At 40.9% G+C, this 21200-nt stretch overlaps 1 protein-coding gene across 20 annotated transcripts in view; it reads right to left on the reverse strand.

The window, feature by feature from the left end:
• The window catches only part of TSPOAP1 (TSPO associated protein 1), a 235225-nt gene that overhangs the window by 87827 nt on the left and 126198 nt on the right, over positions 1–21200 (reverse strand). For 15 of the 20 annotated variants that reach the window (XM_075854078.1, XM_075854076.1, XM_075854070.1 and 12 more), the window contains one exon: positions 16097–16342. The exons of the other annotated variants lie outside the window; for them this stretch is intronic. In XM_075854078.1, coding sequence (XP_075710193.1) covers positions 16097–16342 — 246 coding nt within the window. The remainder of the gene's footprint in view (positions 1–16096; positions 16343–21200) is intronic. 20 annotated transcript variants of the gene reach the window in all.

Raw genomic sequence — 21200 nt, forward strand, 5'->3', positions numbered from 1 at the left:
CTGCTAGATACGTCCTCCGCTAGACCGACTATTGCACATTCCTCCCTCAAAAGAATTAGGAGCTGCCTCCAACATCTAAACCTGATAGTTGTGGACAAAATGAAGTCGCCAGACATCTAAGGATTATTCATTTTATTCCCATGCCCATGGGACCCACCATAGGATTGATTATCTTTTTATTTCCAGTAGACATCTGCCCATGGTGACTGTCCCTCGAATAGGTTTGATAACCCTATCTGACCACGTCCCCATTTATCTTAACCTCAATATGGAGAATCTGCCCCCCAAGGCGTGGACTTGGTCTTTGAAACCCTCTTAGATGCTCCCCGCAATGTAGCTTCCCTATCTACCCATCTTGTCGACTTCTTTCAGAGAAACGAAACTCCTGATGTCTCAACGCCAATTGTGTGGGAAACACACAAAGCCTTCATCAGAGGTGAACTTATTTCACTTGGTGCTTATTGCAAAAAATAAAGGGAGAAAGAGCTCAACTCCATACTCTCACAGATTTCTGCTCTTGAGAGAGTTGGTAAACGCTCACAAGCGCTTGAGATACAAAGGGATTTGAGTGACTTGCGGAAGAAGTTGAAGGTCTTGTTTAATATTAAGTCAGCTAAAATTTATCAGCGTAGCCATTTCAAATTTTATGCACATGGGGATAGAGGTTCCAAAGTCATGTCCAAACTTCTTAAAAAACTTGCAGAACAATCCTTTATCAAGGAGATCAAGACTCCCTCAGGTTCCCCATCTTCTGATACTGGAGATATAACAAAGGAATTCTTGCAATACTATACATCGCTATACAACTTACCCGAACCTTCGGACTCGTGCACTCTCACTGATCAATTTCTGCAACACATAAACCTCCCCTCCCTCACAGACGAAGATAGAGATACTATCACTCAGCCTTTTACATTAGACAAACTGTCCAGAGTTCTCTCATCAATACCTAATGGTAAAAGTCCTGGACCTGATGGCTTCCCCATTAGCTACTATAAAAAATGTAAACAGATTTTACTACCCAAATTCCTTAATGTATGCAATAGTCTTTTGGATGGTTCTACTCTACCACCGCAAGCTTTGGAAGCACATATTACCCTGTTACCTAAAGAGGGTAAAGATAGTGCAGAATGTGGAAGCTATCGGCCCATCTCACTTCTTAACACTGATCTCAAATGGTGGGCAAAACTTCTGGCCAGCAGACTCAACCCTCTCCTCTCCCGCTTGATCAACCCCGAACAAGTGGGGTTTGTACCCTTGAGAGAAGGCAAGCATAATACCACCAGACTTCTTAATATAATTCATTATGCCACACAGAAGGGGATCCCTTTAGTCTTATTAGGGACCGAAGCCGAGAAGGCTTTTGATAGGGTCAGGTGGTCCTTTATGCTTGCCACTCTACAGAAATTTGGTTTTCCTGACAAATTTATATGAGCAGTTTTCTCTCTATACACCACACCCAAGGCTAGCTTATGCATAAATGGCACAATCTCACCTACTTTTGACATAAATAATGGTACGCGACAAGGTTGCCCCCTCTCTCCAGCCTTATTCATCCTCACCTTAGAAACACTTATTCAAAAACTCATACAGACTACTGATATCTCAGGCATACAATTGGGGAACCACAGCCACAAAACAGCTGCTTTTGCAGATGACCTTCTGCTGTTGATCACAAACCCTAAGCAGGTATTTCCCTTGATACTACATGCTTTTAATCCCTTCGGTTAGGTGTCAAATTTCAAAATTAATTATTCCAAGTCTGAAGTCTGTTTCTGCGCCACTGGCGGATATATACATGACATACAACAGCTGGCCCCGTTCCAATGTCCACAACATAACATCAAATATCTGGGCGTCAAGCTTACTAAAAAATCCTCACAACTTTATACTGCCAATTTCATCCCCTTACTAAACAAGATTAAAACCCAATTAAATTCCTTGCGGATTCCCTTTCTATCCTGGGTGGGGAGGAAAAATTATCTGAAGACTTACATTCTCCCTCAAATCTTATACGTGCTTCAAACTATACCCATTCATCTGCCCAATACTTTCTTTAACTCTATCAAATCTCTATTCTCCAAATTTCTCTGGAACTCTAAAAAGCCACGACTAGCACACAGACACTTGATCCTCAAATCCAACTCCGGCGGAATGGGCCTCCCGGAAATTTTACTTACTATAAAGTTATACACCTTAGCAGATGGGGTTCCTTGAATAGAATCAGGGACGTATCCCCGACCCTGGATGTGGAGAGAGCTCTGCTTCCTCCAGGTTTACAAGCTCGACTCTGGTGCCCTTCTCTAAAAACTGGTCTTGCAAACTCCATAAACCCTACGATTAAAGGCACCATTTTAGTATCTCAGAAATTTTTCTGTGGTTGTACCCCAATGACAAAAATACTACCATTTACACCTCTCCACTTACTCCCGATACTCACAAATTGCACGGCTAACCCTGATGCTTGTCTTCTCTAAAACATAATACTGTAGTTGACACTTTTGGAGATGGACAAATTCCCGCCTTACAATCCCTTTTACCTACAGATCCACACTCGATCCTCCCTTTCCTACACTCCCTGGGTTTCAGAGAAACAAGCAACCTCTTCCTGAAGATGTTCCCGGATATCTCAGAACCCTCCTGGTTGGAGACATATTTGTTATTACCTGCTCTACCTAAGGGCCGTGTCTCCAAGATATATTCTGGCTTGATTTTAGATGGCTCTCCTGCCACGCCTAGTTTTCTCCTAGCCTGGGAGAAGGAACTAGAGGTCACCTTCAGTAGGGAAGATACATCTTTTATTCTAAAGCACATATTCGGCTTCTCTAGATGTGTTAAAATTCAGCTTTTTTAAGACCATAACCAGGTGGTACAGAACTCTGGATTTTCTGTACAAAATTAATTTGATCCCATCCAATCAGTGTTAGAGATGTAATTCTGACCGTGGGTGACATATCCCATATGTGGTGGGATTGCCCCTTGATCAGGCCCTTTTAGGATAAAGGGGCTGACACAATTCAGAGAGTTATGAAACAAACCCTCTCCCTTGGGGCTCCTCTTGTCCTTCTCTGGCTCCATCACAAGACATCCGCCCGAAACGTAATGATCTGATAACTCAAATGATTACAGTGGCGAAACTACTGATTCCACTCCACTGGAAATCGACCGCACCCCCGACTTTCCGTGAGTGGTTAGATAAGATGGACTCTATTGGCAGGATAAAGGAGCTCTTGAGCTGGGAGCTAAGAAAGCATGATGGCTATCTGAAGGTGTGGACTCCGTGGTTGACTTTCCGTGCCTCTAACCCTTCCCCATCCTGAGTTTCCCCTTACCCCTCATGATCTTTAGTGGGTGGCTGAAGTTGTTTACCTCAAGATTGCACAAATTACCTCCACATGTGAAGACCCTAGCGCTACTCCTTTTCTCTCAAACTATGCATGACATCAGACCTTTCTCTTGTATCATCTTCTTGACTTAATTTTCTCATATTATGACACGGGTACCCTGTTTAGAGTTACTAACATTTCTACTTTATTGTTTCTCATCCTGTATTGTCATTATTGAAAGGAACTTCGGCCTGCGTGCTGTAAGCTCTCTCTACTGTTCCCCATGATCTATGTACGGATGTTCTTTTGTTATATCTTGTTATATATCTTCAATAAAACAAAGATTTGAGAAAAAAAAATATAGGGTAGGTGAGGGCCCTTTTATTATTATTTTTTTTATTATTGCATGTCATCTGCCATATCACGTACGTGATGTGTGGAACCTGTAAACGGCCACAAAGACCCTGCATACACACATTTTTAGCGTTGGGGTAAGAGTATATAATAACAGGGCTAGAAAGACAAAAACAAGTGACCGATAATAAATTTGTGTGGTTGTTGATGCATTATTATATTGGTCTATGACATCCATGTAAAATGTAATCATCCATGTCATAGAGGATGGTTCCTGGCGGTGCTGGTGGGCTAGGGAAGGGTATTAGACATTTTATTTCACAGGTGTTTTTAATTTTTCTTATTCTTTTTACTTTTTTACTTTTACATAACATAATCTGTGTAATTCCAGCATATAGCGATCATATATTGTGTCCTTCCATCATGCTTCTTTCCACATGTGAGAGTTGGATGCATTAAATGTGATGTCATGGGTTTCCATGGCAACAGTCAAAAAGCGGGAAGGCAGTTTCCTGCAGTCGGGTCACTAGGTTTAGTATTTTTTTTTGTGACAAGACTCTTTTTGTCTCTGTCACTCCAGGATGATTGGGCCGATAGTGTGTCAGCCTAATCTCTTTAATAGCAAAGCGATATACAAAGCAATCTGACATTAAAAAGGACCACATATGTTTACATTCCTGCTGCACGGGGAAATGGAAGCTGGAACGTAACTATACAGTGAAGGAAATAAGTATTTGATCCCTTGCTGATTTTGTAAGTTTGCCCACTGTCAAATACATGAGCAGTCTAGAATTTTTAGGCTAGGTTAATTTTACCAGTGAGAGATAGATTATCTAAAAAAAAAAACTGAAAATCACATTGCCAAAATTATCTATATTTATTTGCATTGTGCACAGAGAAATAAGTATTTGATCCCTTTGGCAAACAAGACTTAATACTTGGTGGCAAAACCCTTGTTGGCAAGCACATCAGTCAGACTTTTTTTGTAGTTGATGATGAGGTTTGCACACGTTAGATGGAATTTTGGCCCACTCCTCTTTGCAGATCATCTGTAAATCATTAAGATTTCGAGGCTGTCGCTTGGCAACTCGGATCTTCAGCTCCCTCCATAAGTTTTCGATGGGATTAAGGTCTGGAGACTGGCTAGGCCACTCCATGACCTTAATGTGCTTCTTTTTGAGCCACTCCTTTGTTGCCTTGGCTGTATGTTTCGGGTCATTGTCGTGCTGGAAGACCCAGCCACGAGCCATTTTTAATGTCCTGGTGGAGGGAAGGAGGTTGTCACTCAGGATTTGACGGTACATGGCTCCATCCATTCTCCCATTGATGCGGTGAAGTAGTCCTGTGCCCTTAGCAGAGAAACACCCCCAAAACATAATGTTTCCACCTCCATATTTGACAGTGGGGATGGTGTTCTTTGGGTCATAGGCAGCATTTCTCTTCCTCCAAACACGGCGAGTTGAGTTAATGCCAAAGAGCTCAATTTTAGTCTCATCTGACCACAGCACCTTCTCCCAATCACTCTCATAATCATCCAGATGTTCATTTACAAACTTCAGACGGGCCTGTACATGTGCCTTCTTGAGCAGGGGGACCTTGCGGGCACTGCAGGATTTTAATCCATTACTGCGTAATGTGTTACCAATGGTTTTCTAGGTGACTGTGGTCCCAGCTGCCTTGAGATCATTAACAAGTTCCCCCCGTGTAGTTTTCGGCTGAGCTCTCACCTTCCTCAGGATCAAGGATACCCCACGAGGTGAGATTTTGCATGGAGCCCCAGATCGATGTCGATTGACAGTCATTTTGTATGTCTTCCATTTTCTTACTATTGCACCAACAGTTGTTTCCTTCTCACCCAGCGTCTTACTTATGGTTTTGTAGCCCATTCCAGCCTTGTGCAGGTCTATGATCTTGTCCCTGACATCCTTAGAAAGCTCTTTGGTCTTGCCCATGTTGTAGAGGTTAGAGTCAGACTGATTAATTGAGTCTGTGGACAGGAGTCTTTTATACAGGTGACCATTTAAGACAGCAGTCTTTAATGCAGGCACCAAGTTGATTTGGAGCGTGTAACTGGTCTGGAGGAGGCTGAACCCTTAAAGGAACAGTGTCATCACAAATTATTTTTTTATATGTTAAAGATGTTAGTGCTTTATTAAAAACGTTTATATTCATTTGTGTGTTTGTGTTTTACTTTTTCTTATTTTTACACTTTTTCTTCCCTATGGGGGCTGCCATTTTTTGTTCCATTTCTGTGTGTGTCGATTAACGACACATACAGACATGGAATACGGCAGCCACAGTCCCATAGGGACTGCGAACGGCTCCCGTCCCATTGACTGCAGTGTACGGCGTCTGTGTGGGAGCTGCGCATGCGCCAGTCCCACACAGTCCAATTCGAAATTGGCGCCGTCCGGCGCCGTTTTCCTGTGGACCGGAAGTAGCGGCCGGACAGTATTACTACTACTTCCGGTCGCGGCTTCCGGATTTGTGCACTTGGACCAGCGGCAGCAAACGGAGCGGACGGGCCGGAGGGAGCCGCGGCAGCAGGAGCAGGTAAGAGATTTCAATGTATGTTCGTGTTTGTGTGTGTTTACTACTGTATGTAAACCTACTACACTGTGTCTTAGCTCAAAAAATGTGTAGGAGTGTTACACCGTTCAAACCCCTCGTTTATCCCGGCACTAGCCAGGATAAAGGAGGGGGGGATGCTGAGAGCTCACTAGAGCGAGAGCTTTTTACCCAATTTTGCAAAGCTGCAATTTTGGGGACAGCTCCATCTAGTGACCAAAAATGGGTAGTATTATAAATTAGAATTAATTTATAATATTTCCTGACTCGTGAAAAAAATAAAAAAAATTTGAACAATGTTTAATCACCCACACACTAAATGTTTAATTTTTTTAAAAAAAACATGTTTTTCTGGCAACACATTCCCTTTAATGGTTGGTAGGGGATCAAATACCGTACTTATTTCTCTGTGCACAATGCAAATAAATAGATATAATTTTGACTAAGTGATTTTCAGGTTTTTTTTTAAATATAATCTATCTCTCACTGGTAAAATTAACCTAGCCTAAAAATTCTAGACTGTTCATGTCTTTGACAGTGGGCAAACTTACAAAATCAGCAAGGGATCAAATACTTATTTCCTTCACTGTATGTATTGTGGTTATCTAGGGGTTATTTGGTTTGAGAATAGTTATACATACCTCCTGTACAGTGGGATATAGTGTAGAACCTGTTGGCCAAGGGGTGGGTCAACCGTTCTAAAAGCTTTTTTAGACAAATAGGCCCACTTTATTGTATATTTAATGATATTTGCCTTTACTTTACCATTCTTGTAATAACGGACTTCATAAACCGATTATGTTTTCTATAACTTTTGGAGAAAAGTATTTTGTATAAATCAAAAATTCTTAAGAGAGCGCCATGTTTGGCAAGGTGGCGGGAGAAGTTGGAATACAGTAGAATAAAATGTGGAGAAATAGGACTAAATGAAGAAGGAACATCTTGTATTTTAGAGCCTTCCTATGTTGGAAGCTCACATATATATACTGCCCCAAAAGACTACCTCTTTGGAAAGACCCGTTTATCCAGACCATTTTGCGTGGTCGTCTCAAAGAGGTTTAACTGTATATAACATCAAAAATATGTATATGTGTGAATGAGCCCTAAAAACCTACAAGATGTTTGCTACTTCCTATATTCTCTGCACTCTTCAAGTAATTTTATCAGGTTGGACATACCACTTAATTATTTTATCATTTAGACATAACGGCTCTCACTGTGGAGCCTTCAAAATAGCTTTAACCGATTCCCGACCGCCGGCTGTATATAAACGTCCGGCGGTCGGGGTCCTTAAAACCTGCGCCATAGAGTATTTACGGCGCGGGTTTTAGCTTGCTGCCCGAGCGACCCACTAACTGCCGGGGACCCCGAGAAGAAGATAGAAGAATCTTTCACTGCTTCTATCTTCTCTGATCACTCGTACACAGCGCTCAATGAGCATGTCTCTATTGGTCCCGGTGATCATGTGACTGGTCATATGATCACCGGGTGCCATTTGCAGCAGGCTGCCGCTGGGTCTAAGTAGACCCAGCACAGCCCTATTAGTGACAATAGTCACTATAAGAGGGCTGATTTCCCCTGTAACTGGGACTGCTGTGCAGCCCCATTTATAGTAGTGAGATAAAATGTAAAAGATTAAAAAAGAAAGTCCCCCGACTTCTTACCTTGGAGGGACAGACGATAATAATAAAATAATGTGCAAAAAAAAAAACAACTTAATTACATATAAAATACCCGCCCAAAAAAAAAAAATAGTCGTCCCCCGCGCCAATCATTGTCGTAACGCTAGCCCAGACCCAATTACCCTAAAAAAAAAAAAAGACATAATATCAAAATTGACGATAGACAGACTATGACTATCACAAAGAAAACCTCTATTTTAGGGTAAAACTAAATTACCAGAAAAAATTAGCTGAAAAGTAAAAAAAGCATTTTTTTTTAATATTATGTTCAAACTTTAAGATTAGAAATTCTAAAATAACAAAAAAGTGTATAAATACGATAAAAAAAAAAAAAAGAAACCTGCATGGTCTATAAAAAAAAAAAAACATTGCAAAAATCACGTCGCTAGACCAACAAATAAAAAAGTTATAGCCATTTAACGAACGCGTGCTAAAAATGGCTAAAAGGTGTCTGGTCCTGAACTGGTTCAAACATGTTCCAGACAGATATAATTCAATAACTTCTATTTCTTATTCCTCTGTAATTGCCTTTGATCAGAAAATTAAATAAGGTTTAATCTATAGTGAGGTTTCAAGGCCAGATGTAATGAAGTTTGGCTGCGGCCGTCTTAACTGTATATTTACAGGTTCTGGTAATCTGGGGTCTGTACCGTTACCCCACCGCAACATAAATCCCATGTATTTACATACAGTATTGCTATAAATCGCAATCCTTAAAAACCGATGGCAAAAAACGCATGTATTTATATGTGGTGTTCGCTCTCTGCCGCATCCTTATCAGCCTGTATGAATAGGTAATCTCGGCAAGCACTGATCTAGCAAGAGACTCCACTACCTGAAGTGACCATTCTAAAATATACACGCGTCTTTAGAGGAAGCGTGGGCATCTACTGCATGACAGTAGTGTTGCAATGGGTAGAGGGGGAAACCGGTAGGAAAGAGATTATATTTCAATCAGATGTCTAAATCCACTTATTCTGCACTAGATTTTCATAAATGAGGCCTATTCTCTCCTTGCTGTAGTACAATTTTCGATAATTGTAAATAGGTTACCGGAAAATCAACAGTAGGCTCTAAAACTCCTCTAACTATGCATGTTGCCTGCGCGGTGTAATACACTAAGCTACACAGACATATGAATGTTACCATGTATGAGGTCGGGCTATCCCATAAACTTGTTTCCCCAAGTCTGGTTACATTTGGAAAAATAGGCGCCTTTACAGTGTTGATATCTATTTACAATGGGTCATAAACCATTAGGAAAAAAGTGTATTTTGTTTCTATATAACAGGACTGTAAAGATACAGCTTGGCTAGGCCTGTATTTGACTGCACATCCTGTGACCCAAAGGTTTAAAAGTGAGAATACATTTTTAATTATAATTTTAATTATGCTGCAAAATAGCCAATAATCACCATCTGCTTATCATTTTCCAACTTCAGATCACATTTTTGTTTTCGTGCAGAAGCATAGCGATCAGTCAGTCATTTTATGTTAAATGCTGCTCCCTCACAGGAGGCAGAACATATTTATGTATTCTTATCTATGTTGCAGGTGATACATTTTGCAATTATTTGCAATCTTTATCACTATTGCCTTCAACAGTAAAAAAAAAAAAAAGAAGATGTCTGAATCCAGAGGGGGGGGGGGGGGGGGGGGATAATTATTTTAGGAAGCAGGTGAAAATCCACATTTATTTCTATGAGGGTTAACAGTTGGTTACTACGAATTTCAGTACTTGCCTCCTAACCTTTGCTCTGTAGAAATGCTATAAACTCGAATGCTCCTACCTGAAAGCCTGGTACGTTCTGTTTGATGCCGGCAATCCAGCAAGAAGTAGAGTTATGCCCTACCTGCTACAGCAGTCCAATCCTCACTGCTACCACAGCAACCAAAGGGATTAAGTGGATCAGACCACTGTACAGGCAGGGGAGAAGGACATACGAGAGATGACTGAGTGCGAGGTATAAAAAGATGCTCCTAAATCTAACAGTAACTATATTTCTGTACACATATCCAGGCCTCTTATGTGACCGTGACATCCATAGCCTCTTTTTATTTATTTCATGACATCTGCTGTGCTTTCATATGTAGTGGAACAAGCTTAAATCCCTAAAGGCTGTCCTTAGCAGGTGTCATGACTGACAGCACGCAAAATCCTCTTCTGCACTAGCCAGCATCTCAAGAGCAAAACAGTCTTCTTTTAGGTGAGGCATTTTTAAGTCACTAGCCATACTTTCTATAGTAAGCATGAGATCCAATACACACATTGTGCTTTGAAGGAAGCTACAGCAATGAAATTAAAACAGAAGTGTAAAATGGCAAAAAGAAAAACAGAATGAGCACTGCTTTTTATCAGCGATTTTCCTTTTGATGAAATCCAACCTGTTTGTACCAGAAACCCTCCTGCTCCACTGACACCTCTGCCTGGCAGATTGAGCTGCTTCAGTGAAGAACATAGGAAATGGCTTTTACTGTCCTATTTATGAAGCTGGAGGCCATATTCATATATAGATACAAAAAAATAAAAAATAAGGCTTAGTACATAATGCTTGACAGGATATAGAAAAGTAAAGACTTTGAATTCAACAAGGCACGTTCAAAGCTTTTTTGGCTGCGATCCTTGCATTAGAATCAATGGCCACGGGCAAAAAACGTGGAAAAAAAGCATTAAAATAATGATGGCATTTCAAAATCTGATCAGATTTTTTTCTGCCTATAAAAAACTCCATGCGAAAAGGGCCTTACAATTCTCTGGTACATACCACTTATAATGAAGACCCTATATTCCAAACTTGTTTCTAAAGCCCGTGATCAGTGACAGTAACTGCACCACCATAATAATTAAAAGAGGGTTTAACATTCTGGGAAACTTCATGAATATAGGTGAGAGAATATCTGAAAATTAGCTTTGGGTCTGATTCAATAGAATCAGCTGTTCCATTTGACCCGAATAAATTTGCAGCGAATCGCAAGTGCCCCACTTTCCCTGAAAACTCGAATCTGACCCTCTGTCGTCTTCTAGGACTAAATGGGTTGGCCACTTCATAATTATTTTCACTAATGTGTGGGAAACCTCATTATGTGTCACTTACGAATACATAGTTATTAGAAGATCAGCACCGATGTCTTCTTTTGCGAAATACCGCCCTCTTCTTAGTACAGCCTTCTCCACCGACTGTACGGTGCTCCCATTCTAAACATGGCTGCAGATGGAGGGGCATATGACAAGGCACGTCCATCAGTGGCCTCCATTCAATAACACTGCATGGAAAGGAAAACTAGCGCATGCGCAGTGCATAGTGCTACTCAATGGATGCCGCTAATGGACACGCCTGGTCACATGCCCCTCCATCAGTGGCCAGTCTGCTGTGAGTGATGGCTCTAGCGGTCTCCCGATAGGATGCTAGAGCCGTCACAAATAGCGGAGGGGCTAGCAGCGTTCAATGAAGAGAGCGTGAATCATTTGCAAACATATTGCCATGGGCATTAAAATGTTGATTCCTCAATATACTTACACTACACTATACAAGGCTCAAAACTACTGACAGATTCCCTTTAATATATTCAGGGGGCACCGTGTGACAAACTCTGCAGAGGGGAGACTTAGCTGGAAGTCATTGTCATGGTGGTCTTGGCCAAATGGAGAAAAGAAAGAAGAATGACTACAAGCGGGGAAGACATCACCTGTGAGTCACTGAATGTAAATGTTTATTCTGCCTGGATTGTGTTGCATCAGTACTACATTCACTTTTTTGTGATGCACTATGCCGCAGGCATCCCACAAGTAGGGAACATGTTAAAAGCTTGAATCTCACCCCTGGTTTTGAACTCCTCACCATTTTTAAAGATATTCATTTTTTTGTGATATATTGAAAATACTCTTGTTTACATTCACAAAATGTTCACACTAAGGCTATGTTCACACGGAGTATTTTGGGGGAGGAATATCTGCCTCAAAATTCAGCTTGGAACTTTGAGGCAGATTTTCCTCTCCCTGCACGCAGATTTTCGCGCCGTTTTTCGCCCGCGGCCATTGAGCGCCGCGGGCATAAAACAGCGCGAAATACACTTTCTCTGCCTCCCATTGAAGTCAATGGGAGGTCAGAGGCGGAAGCGCCCGAAGATAGGGCATGTCGCTTCTTTTTCCCGCGAGGCAGTTTTACTGCTCGCGGGAAAAAAGACGCCGACGCCTCCCATTGAAATCAATGGGAGGCGTTCTCGGGCCGTTTTTGCCGAGTTTTGCGACGCGGTTTCATCGTCAAAAGACTCGGCAAAATACTCCGTGTGAACATAGCCTAAGTTTTTTTGCAGGCAGAAAAATCTGCCTCAAAATTCCTTCAGGTTTTGAGTCAGGAGTCAGATTTTGACTTGCCTGCAAACTCTTGCCGCAATTTTCACAACATTTTTTACCCGCAGTCATTTAGCGACATGGGCAAAACACTGTCTCCCATTGATTTCAATAGGTCAGAGGCGGAGCTACGGCAAGAAAGCTCATGCCAATTTTTTTTACTGCGAGTGGCTAAAAACCGCCACGGAAAAAAACACCTCCGCCTCCCTTTGAAATCAATGGGTGGTGGTTTCGGATGTTTTTTTTTTTTTTTTTACGTGGATTCCGATGCGGTTTCCGCATCAAGAAACGCTGCATGAACGAGGCCTAAGCCTGTATATACCTAGTTCTGTTCTCAGCTGAGAAGTGGATACAGTTGTATCCAGTCTAGGCAATGCTCCGAGCTAAACATCCTGGACTCCAGACTGATAGATGGAAGAAAACTTTCAGTGAGATTTGGGTAGCTTCTGCTGAAGTAGTTAGGCCTTCATTTATTAAAAAGAGAACCTTTCACCTGCCCTTACATGCGCAGCTGAGTGCAGCATTTAATAGGCAGGGCTGCACAAACACTTGGGGCACTTTACATTTTTTTTCCTACCCTCCTCCATTATTTAGATATCGGTACGGTTATATTTGGCACCTGGTATTTAAATAACCCCCTGAACTGTCAAAGGGGCGTGTAATTGTCAAGGGGGCGTGTAACATCGCTGTGATACTGTCAGTAGCCACAGCAAGAGCTGGAGAGAGGGGAGAGTGTGTGCACGCGCATGCGCAGCTCGGAGCTGCGCGCGCTCTTACTCACTCTTCAGCTCTCGGCAGACAAAGACAGGACTGTGTGAACTCTCGCGAGAGATCACATAGTCTTGTTCTTGTCTGCCGAGAGCTGAAGAATGAGTGAGAGTGAGTGTGCGCGCGCATGCTCTTGCTGTGGCACAGTCCAAAGCTGATTGGACAGTGTCCCACTGTCACAGCGATGTTACACGCACCCTTTCCAATTACACGCCCCATTGCCAGTTCAGGGGTCTATTTAAATATCCTACCCTCCTCCGTTATTTAAAGTTTCCCCGGGGTTTCTGCAGCCCTGCTTATTACATGCTATACTTAGCTGCACATGTATGGGCAGGTGAAAGATTCTCTTTAAAGGTGTTGACGCCACTTAATTGGCAGGCAAAAGTCCCAAATTTAAACACACTGCTTTTAGACAAAAAATTGCGACTTAAAAAGGGGCAGGGCCACCACAAGCCGACAGATTTATTAAGTAATAAACCAGAAAGTGGTGTAAATTCTAACAAAAATCTATGGCAGCTCAGAGCTGCCATAGATTTGAAAAGTAAGGCAAATGGACAGCACAAGATGCAACTAATTTATTAAGCGGCGTGAACTTCTTAATAAAATAACTTGCATCTTACTGCTACATGCTTCGCCAGTATTAGTACATCTGGCCCGTAGTTCTGAGCATTGCCTCTACTCAGATAAGAGCAAGACTAGGTACTTACTGGTTTGCAGCCTCTGAATGTAAACAAGAATGTTCTCATTCCCTGACAACAAATATCTTGAAAATGGTGAGATACTGAAAAACAAAGTATATTAGAATGTTATAGAAATTTGTATTTATATATAGATTCATATGTATTAAAGTGTACCTATACTTTCGAGCAGTCTACAGACACAGACTTTCTACTGATTCCGTACACCACTCGCTCGGCTTTCGAAGTCAAGCAGACACGAGCAGAAACTAAGTGGCACAGCGCTCACCTGAGCGCTTCTGCCTCTTCATTTTAGCGATCGGTGGGGGTCTCAGTGCCTGAACCCCCACCAATCCAAACTTCTGACATGTCACTATGACATGCCAAAAGCTTTCAGAAAGTATAGGTACACTTTAACCTAAAACTGGAAAACCCATTTTACTCTTTTACAAGATGCTGTATCCTCCTCTAGCAGAACAACAAGCAGCTATATCCTTTTCTTCTAGCAGGTTAACACTTTACAAGCAGCGGTGTCCTACTCTTCTAGCTAGGCTGCAAAAAGCACAAGGAAATCTTATTACAAGGCAGAGAAAATATTCTGTATGAAATAAAGTTGAGGCTCCTGGCTAGGAGACCAGGTAGGAATGGCTCACCAGAGGATTCTCCAGTGTGCCCGGACTCTGACCCAATAATGGGTCCCAAAAGACCTGGCAGAAGACAACTTCATTTGGAGCTGACTTTGGAGCCAAGCACTTGCCACAAATATTATATTAGACCTTAATAACGATATGTCCTATGTGTACAATGATAAGAACAAGTGGATGTGCACGTATTCTGTAGAGATGGTGGATGGGCCCTCAAAATCATATCCGAAGGAGCCCAAGGGACCACAGCTGACGCCACTAGGAGAGTAAATTTTTTGCCCAATTTGCATTTCGCTGATTTGTCACCCATTACTAGGCATTGTGGAATTAATTTCACTAGGATTCGATATTTTCAAATTATATTTTGATATTTTCAAACGCCAAACACGAAGAATTGATTCGCTCACTCCTAATCCTGGTCAGATCTGAGCACAAGGCTCCACTTTACCATTTAGATGCTGTATAGAATCAACCGCACCACCGCACAATTGGTATCTCCCAGAGAAGAGAATCTCACGAGATTTGGACCTCACTGTGCCCTGTAATATTGATGGAAATCCAATGTTCTACTAATGATATGTATTTGAAATAATTTTTATAATTGAATCTGTCTTTTTTTTCAGACCCTTTTATTAAACAAGAAAACCTGAAATTGTAATAACACCAATGCAAATCATCTATTATACATAATATTGCTCATAAACAGCCATTTATGTATCCTGGGAAATAAAATAAAACTAAATTCTAAAAATGCCTATTTATTCACAAGCATGGCCTCTTTATCGCTCTCATTTATGTAGATTGTTGCCACAGTCGAATAAAAAAAATAAAAATAAAAATACAAATATAACACACCGGAGAGCACACACAGTGCCTTAACCAAGCTTTGTACATTAATTGAAATCCATTATTGCAATCACTCGTATAGACTAAAAACAGAGCATCTCTCAGTGGACTTGACTTGTACTTCCTCCTTTTCTCATAAATCCAGGATTTAATCCTCTAGCAAATCTCATGAAGTATAACCTTTATCTGTTCACAATCAGTCTAGAAATCCTTCCAAAATGTTTGTCTGCAGCATAGCTTCCTCAGAGACATATTAAATACCAATAATGTAACGCTAGATTTGCCAAATATCATCTATTAATGGATCTAATGGGTTGTTTTACCTAATAACTCCATACATTTGTTGAAAATTAATCCTTAAACTAATCTCCCTCTTTATAGTGTGTATTTTATTATTGAAGTGCATCTCCATTTTAGAACTACAAATGGCAATGAATAAGCAGCTCCATCATCTACAGTAGGGGACTACTTCACCCTACATCTATAAGCTGACATTTCTTTGTCAGTTCACAAGCATACCACCTGTTGCACAGTGTTAGGGCCATTTAACCACAAGACTTTAACCAAGCTTCAGTTTAAAATTCTAAGAGATTAGCAAGAATAAGTTGTATCACTATAATACGGACTCTCCTTTTTCAGCAGAAAGGTGGAGGGACTTAAAAAGGAGTTCTCCATACCCCGGAGGCCCCACCGATCAGCGCAATGAAGGGGCCACAACACCCGCAGGTCCCATTCATTGTGCAGAACACCAGGGCCCTGAAAATTTGGGGTTCCTGAATCGGGGACCCCCTTTATTCATTCAGAATTCACTAACAGCATATTTGAAAATGGGGCTTCTCATCAGTGCCTTTTGGGGTAGAGACAGCATCTATTCGCTTACCTGAATATAGTCCATCGATGTTGACATTATGGAATTGTCTGGATCCCTTGTGGGTTGCTCTGAAGAAATCAACGTTATACACATAGCTTTAGCAGCCTTCGGAGAACTATGAGACTCTGATCTTGACAAATTTAGGGATTCTTTCAAGTATTTCATAGCGATTTGCCTCTGTAACCGTAGGACTTCCTTCTGAGACTCATGTAACAAACGGTTAAAGTCACTTAGCTTCAAGCTATTTGGAAAATCCTGTATAAGATAACACAAATTATTAATAGTAAATGCAACTAAGTGAATTGTGACAAAAATTAATACCTAAAACATTAGGCAACAGCAGAAAATCTGTGGGCACATTGGCTACTTGAGCCCTAAGATTGAACACATTTAGTATTCTTATAAATTGAAAGATAGGAAAATGCGAATATGTAAGAAGGCAAAGCGTACCTAACTTTTCTAAATAAGCTGCTATATGGGTGTATACTAATAACACTTCTTATATGACTTGTATTTTGTATTTTCTAGCCATTATCTCCTCTGCTGGTTCGAATTCTGCTTTCTGAGTTAGTGGGTGGAGCCAAAACGGCTATCATGTATTCTATACCCTACACACATGGAAGATCGGAGAATCCTGCTCTCCTATCTCTAATACATACACATATATATATATATATATATACACACACACACACGTAAATAAAGGTGAATTTATTATTTATATGTTTTTCTGCTACTTTTTTTCTTTTGAGATATATATATATATATATATATATATACACACACACACACACACACACACACACACACACACACACACACACACACATATATATACTTACATACATACATACATACACTACCGTTCAAAAGTTTAGGGTCACTTAGAAATTTCCTTATTTTTGCAAGAAAAGCACAGTTTTTTTCAATGAAGATAACATTAAATTAATCAGAAATACACTCTATACATTGTTAATGTGCTAAATGACTATTTTAGCTGCAAACGTCTGGTTTTTAATGCAATATCTACATAGGTGTATAGAGGCCCATTTCCAGCAACCATCACTCGTGTTCTAATGGTACATTGTGTTTGCTAACTGTGTTAGAAGGCTAATGGATGATTAGAAAACACTTGAAAACCCTTGTGCAATTATGTTAGCACCGCTGTAAACAGTTTTGCTGTTTAGAGGAGCTATAAAACTGACCTTCCTTTGAGCTAGTTGAGAATCTGGAGCATTACATTTGTGGGTTCGATTAAACTCTCAAAATGGCTAGAAAAAGAGAGCTTTAATGTGAAACTCGACAGTCTATTCTTGTTCTTAGAAATGAAAGCTATTCCATGCGAGAAATTGCTAAGAAAATGAAGATTTCCTACAACAGTGTGTACTACTCCCTTCAGAGGACAGCACAAACAGGCTCTAACCAGAGTAGAAAGAGAAGTGGGAGGCCCCGCTGCACAACTGAGCAACAAGTCAAGTACATTAGAGTCTCTAGTTTGAGAAATAGACGCCTCACAGGTCCTCAACTGGCAGCTTCATTAAATAGTACCCGCAAAATGCCAGTGTCAACGTCTACAGTGAAGAGCTGACTCCGGGATGCTGGCCTTCAGGGCAGAGTGGCAAAGAAAAAGCCATATCTGAGACTGGCTAATAAAAGGAAAAGATTAATATGGGCAAAAGCACACAGACATTGGACAGAGGAAGATTGGAAAAAAGCGTTATGGACAGACGAATCGAAGTTTGAGGTGTTTAGATCACACAGAAGAACATTTGTGAGACGCAGAACAACTCAAAAGATGCTGGAAGAGTGCCTGACGCCTTCTGTCAAGCATGGTGGAGGTAATGTGATGGTCTGGGGTTGCTTTGGTGCTGGTAAAGTGGGAGATTTGTACAAGGTAAAAGGGATTTTGAATAAGGAAGGCTATCACTCCATTTTGCAACGCCATGCCATACCCTGTGGACAGCGCTTGATTGGAGCCAATTTCATCCTACAACAGGACAATGACCCAAAGCACACCTCCAAATTATGCAAGAACTATATAGGGAAGAAGCAGGCAGCTGGTATTTTATCTGTAATGGAGTGGCCAGCGCAGTCACCAGATCTCAACCCCATAGAGCTGTTGTGGGAGCAGCTTGACCGTATGGTATGCAAGAAGTGCCCATCAAGCCAATCCAACTTGTAGGAGGGCCTTCTGGAAGCATGGAGTGAAATTTCTCCCGATTACCTCAGCAAATTAACAGCTAGAATGCCAAAGGTCTGCAATGCTGTAATTGCTGCAAATGGAGCATTCTTTGACGAAAGCAAAGTTTGAAGGACAAAATTATTATTTCAAATAAAAATCATTATTTCTAACCTTGTCAATGTCTTGACTATATTTTCTAGTCATTTTGCAACTCATTTGATAAATATAAGTGTGAGTTTTCATGGAAAACACAAAATTGTCTGGGTGACCCCAAACTTTTGAACGGCAGTGTACATACATACATACATATATACTGCAGGAGCATGGAGGACATTATAAAGCAATAATGAGCAGTGTGGCTGCGAATCCAGGACTAGGGTGACAAATCTTACCAGTAGCTGCAGCAGCGGTTCTCACTCTGCTCCCCCCTCCCCACGTTTATGGGCAGCATCTGGGTCTCTCTGCTCCTGCACCCTTCTTCTGCTCCTTAACCCTTCTTCTTTTCCCCCCTCCCTTTTCCATAGACTTCTATGGGCAGGCTGTGAAGAGACACCCCCCCACTTCCTGCAGTTCATCTCCACTAGACATAGTTTGCTTGACAACAGAGGGTGGAGAGCAGATTACAGGAAGGGAGACATCTAGTGGGAGTAACTTTACACAGAATTTGCGTGGATAAAACGACTATATTTTACCAGTAAGTAAATTACAAAGTTGATATATATCAGGTATATTATTAGGATTACCATAAGTTGTTTGAAAAGTGTCTATTAATATTCAATTAAAAAAATGAGAAATGTAAAGAAAAAGTTATCAGTACGTATGTACTAATTCAATCCAATATTCACTATAAATGCAATGATCTGTTGAAAAAAAAACAAAAAACATGCAGACAGTACAGTAGGCAGGAGATTCAAACTATAGAAATTTGTTTGTGTTGGAGACCACCTTTAGGCCCTGTTCACACAGTTTTTTGACGAGTTTTTTTACGCGGAAACCGCGCCAAAAAACTCCTCAAAAACCGCCCGAAAATGCCTCCCATTGATTTTAATGGGAGTTGGACGAGTTTTTTTTACCGCGAGTAAAAAAAACGCGTTGCGGTAAAAAGAAGCGTCATGACCCATCTTGAGGCGGTTTCCGCCTCCAAAACCCCATTTCAATCAGTCAGAAAGAGGAAAAAAAAAACCTCGACGAGTGTTTTGACGAGTTTTTGTCAAACCGCTGTGCAAAAACCTACTGGAGCAGAAAAACTCCGTGTGAACACAGCCTTAGAGGAACAGTAGAGACAAAACTAATACAGTGGGGCAGATTTATTAATTCCAAGTTTTAGACAGTGTAAATTTAAACAAGGCAGTGAGAAAATGCGGCAAAACTATTCGAAAAGGGTGCACGCAGTATGATAAATTTGGCACATCTACGTATTTTTGGCACACAGTGTCACATTTTAAGCCACATCTTCATTTCTTCAGACCACGCCCTTTCCCACTAAACCACTCCCCTTGGCGAGAATGGCGAAAGCAGGTCTGGCACATATCGAAGAGTAAATCTGCCCCACTATGTTATGCCTAGTAGGCGGTGCATGACGCAAGAATTCAAAGAACACCAAAGAGAGAATCTGTGTCATGCACCACTCCCGCAGGCCCTGCATGAGGCGTAATACTATAGTTTTTACAGTGTTTTTTTTTTAAATTGAACTTTCAGGTCTCCTATGTATCCTATATGATAAGGAGACGCTGATCCAAGGAATATATAGTATTTACTTAGGTATGATTCAGTATTTTAATGTAAAAGGCTGCGTAAGGCTATATTCACGCATTATATTTTGATCCAGTTTTTGATATGGATTTTTAAGCTAAAGCTAGGAGAGGATACAAAAGAGATGACATGCATTAGCCTTTCCGCTATCATTTTTTCTCCTTTTGTATCCACTCCTGGCTTTGGCTTAAATGCTTCCTGTCACAGAGATGCCTGTTCACCTCCTATGAAAAAAATGACACTTTCCATTAGGACGTCTGCTTGGAATGCTTTGATGAAAAAAAAAAAAACGCTTAGCCCTAAAGCTCAAAATAAGGTGGTCCTTAAAGGGTTAAAAAACCGACATCAAAGCCTAATGTATGAATCTAGCCTATGCTGTGACGACTCAAGAGAAACAGACATGGAATTAGTTGAGAATCGGTTTTGCAGTAAAAATTTGTGTGAACAAAGCCTTTGAGTTCTGTTTTCCCCCACCTAGAGTGATTGATACACATGCATATAAACTCATACAGGGAGAAGTTTTACATATTGAGATTATGCAGTTATTTAAAGGCAATCTGCCACCATAAAAAGCAACCCTGAACTACTATAATGGGTGGACAGCTAGAGAATCCAACTATGTAATTATTATCTTTAAACTCGCTTTCACTACGCCGTAATTGGCTGCAACGGTCACATGGGATGAAACGTCATCCCAGAAGGTCGGACTGGAGAACAAGCAATGAACTCTGGGTAAGTTTAACTTTATTTTTTTTCTTACTCGTGGTTTTTGCGGCAGAATGATTCTGCCTCAAATGTCGCAACACGCACCACTTTGTTGCAGGTATAAGCACCCCATTGTATTCAATGGGGAAAACTCACAACACAAGACTAGTGAAACCACAGCATTAATTGACATTAATAAACACCGCACCACAGATGGTCAATTTATGTGAATTTTTTCGGTGGCTTTTTTCCGCAGTGTGGGGACAAGATTTGTTGAAATCTCACCCACACACTGCCACTACTGTAATACGGTACAGATTTTCCGTAATAAAATCAGTCACAGAAAATCTATTGTTTACCCCTAGTGTCTTTCTATCCTAGAAGTGCAATATGTCCTATTACTCGTGCAATGAAAACTCCTCTTGCTTGCTGTTTTTATGCACCACAACGTAGTTCTTCTAGAAGCAAGAAAAA

The sequence above is a fragment of the Rhinoderma darwinii genome, chromosome 2, assembly GCF_050947455.1.
Source record: "Rhinoderma darwinii isolate aRhiDar2 chromosome 2, aRhiDar2.hap1, whole genome shotgun sequence".
Classification (NCBI taxonomy): Eukaryota; Metazoa; Chordata; class Amphibia; order Anura; family Rhinodermatidae; genus Rhinoderma; species Rhinoderma darwinii.